At 31.7% G+C, this 9,203-nt stretch overlaps 1 protein-coding gene across 1 annotated transcript; it reads left to right on the top strand.

Annotated features, from left to right (window-relative positions):
• Window positions 1-1,165: 1,165 nt before the first annotated feature.
• LOC135961544 (serine-rich adhesin for platelets) lies at window positions 1,166-5,866 on the top strand. The gene is made up of 9 exons (XM_065513048.1): window positions 1,166-1,453; window positions 1,521-2,522; window positions 2,593-2,776; window positions 2,845-3,172; window positions 3,411-3,674; window positions 3,776-4,219; window positions 4,282-4,482; window positions 4,818-5,485; window positions 5,565-5,866. Exons 1-9 carry the CDS (start codon window positions 1,166-1,168, stop codon window positions 5,834-5,836), a joined length of 3,651 nt encoding a protein of 1,216 aa, XP_065369120.1. The 3' UTR covers window positions 5,837-5,866.
• The last annotated feature ends 3,337 nt before the right edge of the window (window positions 5,867-9,203 follow it).

The following is a 9,203-nucleotide window of genomic DNA, read 5'->3' as shown; positions in this document are numbered from 1 at the left end:
AATACAAATTTTAAATATTTTTTGGTAAACAAAATTTATTTTTTTACCAAAGTTGTTTTTTTAATTTTTTGGAAAAAAAATTTCGAATTGTTATTTAAATTTTTTTTTTAAACTAGTTGATCGCCCGGTAGCATTTACTAATGTTAGTTCTTCAGGTTTTTCCAATCCACGCATTCCAGCCTGTTGTTATTTATTTTCAAATAAAATATCTAAATTTGTACTGCATACTTTAAGTAGCTTTTTTATTACAGTTGACTGGACTCACAAAAAAAAATTTCCGAGTTTTATCCGGAATTTTTTCTTTTTTTTTCTTTACAAACCATCTCCTAAAAATCTACCAAAACCATCTCCTTTATTCGAATCGAATAATAAAAAAAATCAGCCAAATCGCTCCAGCCGTTCCCACGTGATGACATTACATACATGGTCCATTTAATTTTTATATACATATATAGAAGATAGCAGAAGATATATTGTTTTTAATTTTTTTTTTTAGTGAAAAAAATTCGGATTAAAAAATATTTTTTTCCGATTTTGACCCATTGTAGGTCCAACTTACTTTGGTCTTATATATGTCGTTGCAAAGGTCTTTGATATATCTATCATTAGATATCCATATTGTCTATATTAATGACATAGTAATCCAGATATAGGTAAACAATCGAGGTTGTCCTGGTTTTGCTGATTTTAAATAGGAAATTTCTCAAAAGCATGTCTGAAGGAATTATTAAAGATTTGGATCTGTTGAAATAAATTTTCTGATGACAATTTATTTCAACAGACAGACAGAGATGGCTTAATCGACTCCGCTTAAATAGAGTAAAATGCAATTTTAAGTATTTTTGTATCTTTATAAGTTTTGAGGTTATAAGGTTAATTTTCTAATACATGTATCTATCTAAAAAAGCTTATATTGTAAAAAAAATAAATATGCAATCTGGTATCAGTTAGTTGTTAGCCTTTTTAAAAAAACATTTTCGTTATTTTATATATGTAATTGCAGTTCATGAAAAATTTGACCAATTATATCCGCCCAATATTAAAAACAAGAAACCACCAATATTTGAAGTATACCATAAGTTTACATTAAAAGCTTAAATGATGTTCATATTTGCTACTCAACACATTCGCAGCAAATGATAAATAACAATTTAGAGGCGGTAAAATGTTTGGATCAAAAATTAAAACATGGATGGAAAACCATCTTGGTAGACCACGTAAAAAAAGCAACAAAAATAAGAATGTATCGCCTTCTGATCACATAACGACTGGAGAACAATATAAACAAAAACATGCAGCTACCGGTTTTACAGTCTACAATAGCAATGGATGTTCATCACCCTATAGGACCAACACAAATTCAAACAGTTCTAGTGGCAATCATACAGGATGTAATAGTAGCGTTATTTCCAGTCCCAATAGGCGTAGAGAAGTATCGCCCATACAAAATCACGTGAGTTTAGTATCATTAACTACATTTATTTAAAAATATCAATATAATTTTCTCTTTGAATGTCTAGACTCAGAGTCGCTATGGTTGGCAATCGCCAGATAGAGAACATGTCATCTCTCCTAAATCTGATAATTTCTTGTATGCACCGCAGCATCACAGCCAGCAGTATTTGCGCAGCAATCATACGGCCCCTAATACCCGAGAAAATTCTTGCGAAGACAATAAAATCGTTTCTAAACAACAGCAGCATCAACTTAATTGTTCTACTTCATCGTTTTCTTCATTATCATGGTCAACCGGATCTAAGGAACCGTCTATGCACTCTAATAATATTCAAAACATAAATGTAGTTTGTCATTCAGTTGCTGCTCCTACCAATAATAATTCCAATATCACTACAACTGAAATAAAATCATATACAACAGTAGATACAAAAGAAACAGATGATGATCCAAATGCGGTACATTACGAAGAAATTGACGAAATTGGCACTTTAATAAGACATCCTGAGAAACTGCGGAATAACACGATTAATGATTTTGAAAGACCAAAATCCGAAAAATTCCCAAAACTTACACAAACGACGACTGCATTTTCGGATAGTAAGCAGACTCAAGATGATGCTTCCACCCGATATGGCCGATTGTTGCCATCAAAGATTCCAAACCCTATAATTGTAAGTTTTCGCACAGGTAGTGAGGAGTGTATATCAAGAAATGGTTCGCAGTTCACGACACAATATGCACGGGGGGATATCAAAAATAGCTCATACTCACAAAATTGCAATGGAGTGAGAAGTAAATTAAGGACGGGTGTGCATCCGGGTTCTCTTCAAGGAAATCCATCAGCTCCCCTAGTTAGTCTATCATCCCCGGAAAGTGCCTACTCGACTGGCTATTCAACAGATGGGACATCGCCTGGTACTGGGTACACACCACCGGAATATTATGTAAATATGCGAACTGGTACCCACTATTTCCCTAAAAGTGTGAACTCCTTAGCTATAGAAGCTCAGAGATATAAATTCGGATTGAATAAAATTGAAGAAATGTCTCCCATTGATCCCTTGGTAAGTTCGGCCTTCTAATTTTACTGCAATTCTGTTTGAATATTTGCTCACTTCAATCATTCATTTCCAGCCGAAAACCTCATTTGCTCATCGTAATATTGAAGAAAATTATTCAGCATTAGCTAAACAAACTATTTTCACAGAACCGTACGAAAAGTCGTCATCCACTTTTCAAGCGTGGGAAACAAGCGAAGTGAAGAGTCCATTGCCCATACGCAATACTATCGTTATACCGACTTTAAAAGGTTTCGAATGTAAGTTCACGATTAACGAATACTTTATACTCCAAACAATTTCACTCTGCCCTCAACCGTTATCGTAGCTCCTTCGCCCAGGCAAAGATGTCGAATACGTACCAATCCCTGGTATTCCACCACTGAAACCTCTTCATCAAGTTCTACCGTAAATCCAACTCAACAGCAGCAGCAACAACAACAACAACACCACCATCATCATTCAGGTGGTTCACTTACCAACACATCATTAACATCCTCAATGACATTCTCATCTACTTCATCACACTCGACATCAGCCTTATCGACAATACATCTCGATCAAGACTTTCAACGTTCCGTCTCCCCAGGCATCAGAAACACTACTTTAGGTGCAACAGTCTTGAGTATAAAAAATAACAACAGCAACAACAACAAGTAAGTGGCATGTTGTGGCATACAAAATAGCAAAGTACTCTCATGTACTTGCATGTGCATATACAGTACTGTGCCGAGCATAACCAACAATTTTTTTACAATACTACAATTCCAAAAAGAGTAAATTTGTTGCTAATGTTCTGCACAGTACTGTGTGTGTGTATGCATGTATGTGAACGCAATAATGTGCAATTAAAAACAGACCCTTACACAAATTAATTCTTTATGGTTTTGCCAGCAACATGACATGTGTGTCATCAGAGTCGTCATCCTCATTGACAGAAGTGGAAAATATGCAGCGCTGCTATACACCCAATACCATCAGACAAAAGCGTTCACTGCAATTACAATATAATCAACATACTGCTCCTGTTGCCACTTGCAACAAGAAAAGTCAAGAGGTCCCTTTGGCTGTGGCAAGCGATGACGATGCCACATTGAATGAAATGATGGGTAAATTTGATGAAAGTTATATATATGAGAAAGAGACTGACATTTTAAGGTACATATGTAGTTTATAATTAAAACTCAAGATACTTAAGTATATTCGGATCATGATTCCACTTCATTCGTTTTTTGTTTGTTTTGTTTTGTTTTTTGTAGCAGTGACTCTGATCCTACTGACTGTCCCACGGATATGGATACAGGACAAGATGCTGGTGATGAATGTGACACTGATGATTTACTAGACATAGATTTTATTGACACTTCCTCAATACAAGAGATTAACGAACATAAGGACCACCAAGTCAATTTGGGCAAATGCTACTATGTGCAAGGAAGTCCTTTGATGGCCCACAGAAAAGCATCTCTCAGATCACAGAGACGAAATTCAAGGAGTTCAAAACTATCAAATGAGCAAACAATAATCACCGCTGCAGCCAACAGTGCTCAAAGAAGAAGAAAACGTTTTCACAAAACCCGAAAGAAGAGCTCTGAAAGTAGGGAGAACTGTAGATCCCCCCTACGTAAGCCAAGAGAGACACGAAGTGTTGGTGGAACACCCGTGTGTCTAAGAAAACGCATAGCAATCAGCGAAAAGCAAAGGTAAAATAGTGGAAAGACACAATGTTGGCTCAGTTTTAATCTGCCCTCTTCTATTTACATAGATTTAGTCACACTACACCTCATAGACTATCCCACCGGTCGAGTTCCTTAGTATTTACGGGTGTTCGTGAAAATCGTTTTATGACTGTAGCAGAAAGTGAGAAAGCTCTATTAAAGGCTGATTTTGAAGCAGATGTGAAATACCGTCAACTAATAATGGAAGCCGAATCCATATTGCTATCAATGAGAAATAGCTTACAAAGGTAAGGTGTTTTCAAGTAGCTTACTAACGAACTTCGTGAATAGTATTGTCAAATATTCCGATTTTCGTGGTATTGTACCGTTTTTAGTCACCGAATTCCGCATCCCGCACGGGTGTCCCAATTCCCTCTTTTTATATTTTCTACATCTTTTACTTGATTTAACTGAAAAAGATTTCGTATCAGATTTAGATTGTACATTGTAGAATGAACTAAATATTTTTTAAAGCAATTTTAAAAGTAGTTTGTCTGTATATTTATCAAAAAAAAAAATGAAGAACCGAAGCATCCAAAAGATTTATTAAGATATTAATTTTCAAATGTATTTATTTTGTAAGTATTTCTCGTGAAACACCTGTAGCAAGTCCACGAAGGCTGAATCCTTTAGCCAATAAACGAGTAGAAATGATTAAGAACTGTGAAATTGAACCAAAAAGAGATATTCAAAAGCAACAACAGCATTCACCTAAGAAACATATTGCAACCGAATTAACCGATCAGGAATTAACAGCTGCCGTCAACAAACGCATTGAAATTTTAAAATTGGAAACCCACTCTCCACCTGGAAGCCCAAAGTTGGGTCAATGCAGTCCTCGAAAAACCCACTTAACCAATTTCATTAATCAAAACACACCCTCCGAGGGAAGCGTAAGAAAAAATTCAAACAATTCTCCCTTAGTTCAAAGAAGAAACACAAGCCCCATCGCATCTCCTTCGCCACAACAAAGATGTTCCAAGTTCCAGAATAACTTAAGGCCGCCTTCTCGTACTAACAATTTACAGCTCAGTGACTCTGACCAAGATTCTAGCAAACCAGTTAAATTACCACCCAACTCCAAATGTGATGCTGGCATTAAAGCATCAACTTTCATCCATCAACTTAAAAATAAAGGACCTTCAATGTCTCTAAACTATTGTCCACAAAGTGAACCGCTAAAACGTAAAATCTACAAAAATCACCATCCATCTTTTGACCGCACCGAGAATTACAATCCTTTACAAGAAGGTATAATTATATTCTACATGTAACTCTGATAAACATTTTATTAACCAAAACTGTTTACTCATTTCTAAACAAAATGTAGATATCCAATATAATGAGAGGCAGGAACTTTTGAAACAACAACGTCTTAAAGCCTACAATACCGGAAGTGGAGAATTTCCCATTCACAATCGAAAGCTTCAACTAAAATCAAATAGTCAAGATCTTTACCATTTGTCGTCATATGGTGCAAAGTGTGATTTCAACACCAACATGGTGCCAGATAAAGCTGCCTTAATACTCAGCACAATTGAAGATTTGAAACGTAATTTGGAGCATCAAAGCATCGAGCTCAACGGACTACACGATTCGTAAAGTTGACTCAATTATTTTTATTATTCCAATTTTTTACTCTTTGTATGTATTCCTTTTGTTACGCTAATTTTTACAGTTTGAAGTACTTATGGTACATTAAGCATTAATGGTAAGGTTTATAGCTTTAATTACACTATGCTACTCCAAAAATATAATAGGGTTCTCATATAGAAATTCCGTTTTATTGGAGTCCATGGAATTCGGAAATACATCTCGATAACTTCGCTTAGTGCTATTGTTTTTTTAGAAAATGTAGTGAACTAACGATATCTTAAACTAACAACTTCAAACAAATCAGAATTTCTAAATGAGAACTCCAGCATATTTTTTGTTTGATCACTTTTGTATTATTATGCTATTATGACCTTGCCGTTAATACAAGTACATCTTGATTGAAAAAAAGGAATAGGGATCTCTCAAAAACACATATTATCACTCATACACATACATATAAATTATTGTATTATTTCTAAAATATCAGGCACTTTGTGGAGAATTTACGTATGTATATTTATTTACGTATGTATGTATTTACTCGTACATACACAGAAGTAGAATATTACCGTTATACACAATAATTGTTTATAAGCCCTTTTATTTTGAAAATCACTTCACCATACTTTCGGAAGCATTTCATTCAAAATTATTAAATATGTATGTATTTTAGAAATTGGTATGGAAATATTTTTAAAGCTTGGTGAAGCGATTTCGTATATAAGGATGAACCATTTAGTAGGTAAAGTTGGATATTAATGACTTACATTCATACAAATGTATGAAAATATATGCTACTAAATTTATAATTACTATTAATATATCAAATAACCAAATTTATACTTAGGGGAATCTCATGTGAACACAACATTTTGTTCATATTTAATTTGTGCACCAATAGAAAGAAGTTATTTTAATTTTTAGTCCTTTTTATACCTTATAAAATCCCTCCATTTTATTATACATAATTTTATAAAAATATGTATGTATATTGTTATTATTTACTCAAATTATTTATCAATTAAAATTAAACACACTTACAATTTCTCTATTATGTACTATATATCGATCACCAAACGAACAAATACTCAAATTATAAATTATATGTTTCTAATTGTACACACACACAGACTCCCAAAAAGCGATATCTTAAAAAAAATACATACATACATATACTCAATATACATAAATGTAAAGTAACAGTCGCTGTACACATTTCTTTATCGATACATACTTATTATATATGACTATATGGTGTATGCATGCATGACTGATCTGATCTCTCAATAGTTTTTATTAAAATGTAAATCAAATTAAATACCACCTTGTTAAAATGAATGAATGATTGGCATTTAAAGCCATTAAGCTTTCAAGACTTTTTAATCAACCTTTATTTAAATAGTGCATATCAAGATTCTAGATACATAAATACGTTCAAAAGTATCTCAACTATTTACGCTCATACACAGAGAAAACAGATTCGTGATAGCAACCGAATTTGTTGCCAATCGAATGATTCTACCTTAGTGACCGAATTTTACAGTTGTGGGTACAAAATTTTGTAAGGGGGAACTAAAGTTTGGTTACTTCAATATTTCTCTATGGGTTTGCCCCCATATTCATAATCAATTTTAAAATGAATAAAAGTTTTATGAAACTTTTCATTTTACAAAGTTTGTTGTTGAAATTGAGTTTTTGATGTCAAAAAGCGAACTAACATGTTTTTCACGTCCGATATAAATTTGATACTCGTAGCTTATAAATAAGTATTGGCAATTTTATCCAAGCAATACATGCCTTTAGTTTTGGATATTTATTAGAGTATCCAAAATCGAAACCCGGTTTTTTCATCTTTGTTTTCGGTTTATTGACAAACCGGTTTTTGTAATATGGTTAGCCGCTTTTAATGAAATATATTTTCTAAAGCTCATTCAAAAATATTTATGAAAAACTTTGATACCATTTTTAAAAATATTGATTTATTTTATAGAAAATTATAGCATTTGACAATATTTCGTAAAAGATATAAAATAATTGCTAAAAGATAGAGCCTTAAAAATTGAAAAAAGGCAAATTTCCGAAGATTTAGTACACAATTCTTAACACATTTCCTATAACAAATAATAATAAATAACCGGTTAACCCGTTTTTTTGAAGACAATAATCAAAACACACTTTTTCAGTTATTTCGGAAACCGGGTTTTTAAATTTGCCGGTTTTTTGGACACTCTAATATTAATTTAAATAAAATACATATGCGAAAATGATCAAATTTTGAAAATTATGAAAAATAATGAAACCGATTCTCTTGAAAACTCGACTCTTTTGATTTGGTATTTATTTTAATATAGACTTTCGATATGATGCTGCATAATAAAATTTGTATTAAAAAGTCTACCGAGATAAAAAATACCATTAAATACAATTAACTAAATCAAATCATAAAAAAGCCACAAACGTGCTAATTTATTTCATAAAATAAAATCAACATCCCAAATATACATACAAACTCCAGACATACACTCCTAGTCATTAGAATAAGACTCAAAATAATTCATACGAATACATACGCATTAATGATATACTAAAATTTAGTAACCAAATACATAATCTTATAAATATGTTTTTCTATTTGTTTGTAATAAAAAAATTGATTTTAGTGGTCCTACTTAATATTAAATAATATTAAATTAGATTATTATTAATAGTTAATTTTTACTTCTAATGAAATTCATTCTATTTTTTTAATAGTTTTAGGCCGTGTAACTTATCAAACATAGTTAAGACATAATCATACATATTTTTTCATACGAAAAAAAAAAAAAATATTTAAACATTGATTAAGCTTAACTATGTTTAAAACTTTGATAAGTTACCCGGCCATAACTTAATATTTTTATTGTTATTTTATGTTTAGTAAGATGATTTGATTTCAAATGTATACCACCGTATCCAAATTTTATATATTGTAGTTTCAACAAATATAATTATTAGTCCAAGTCCCCTTTAGGCTTTTAAATTTAAGAGGGAAGTATGATTTTTAGGTGTTGGACAAGGTCAAACACAGTATTTTTTAATATTTTTTTATGTTTGCAAATTGTTATAAGTAGCTCAATTAAAAATTAGTTAAAGTTGTTTTTGATATTTATTTAAGTTCCTCATTTACATAATATAATTTAATTTTATTTGTTATTTAATGTAGAAAAACAATTATTAAATTAATTATTGGATTACATTAAACTAATACTTACATATGTCATACAAATATTTACATACATATGTATATGTAGAAAAGTATTTAAATACTTGAATCACTTAAACCATATCTTAATAAGCTGAAATTCAAATACCAATTAATAAAGCAGTATTAAGT

Source organism: Calliphora vicina, chromosome 5 (assembly GCF_958450345.1).
Source record: "Calliphora vicina chromosome 5, idCalVici1.1, whole genome shotgun sequence".
In the NCBI taxonomy this organism is placed as follows: Eukaryota; Metazoa; Arthropoda; class Insecta; order Diptera; family Calliphoridae; genus Calliphora; species Calliphora vicina.
Note: the sequence above shows the minus strand (reverse complement) of the source record. Positions and strands in the feature narration are given on the sequence as shown.

Bases quoted from the DNA above. Each gene is read 5' to 3' on its own strand.
- LOC135961544 (XM_065513048.1), top strand. From the start codon at position 1,166: ATGTTTGGATCAAAAATTAAAACATGGATGGAAAACCATCTTGGTAGA. The intron at 3,675-3,775 runs GTACATATGTAG...TGTTTTTTGTAG, and splicing joins AAAGAGACTGACATTTTAAG to CAGTGACTCTGATCCTACTG. The intron at 4,220-4,281 runs GTAAAATAGTGG...CTATTTACATAG, and splicing joins GCAATCAGCGAAAAGCAAAG to ATTTAGTCACACTACACCTC.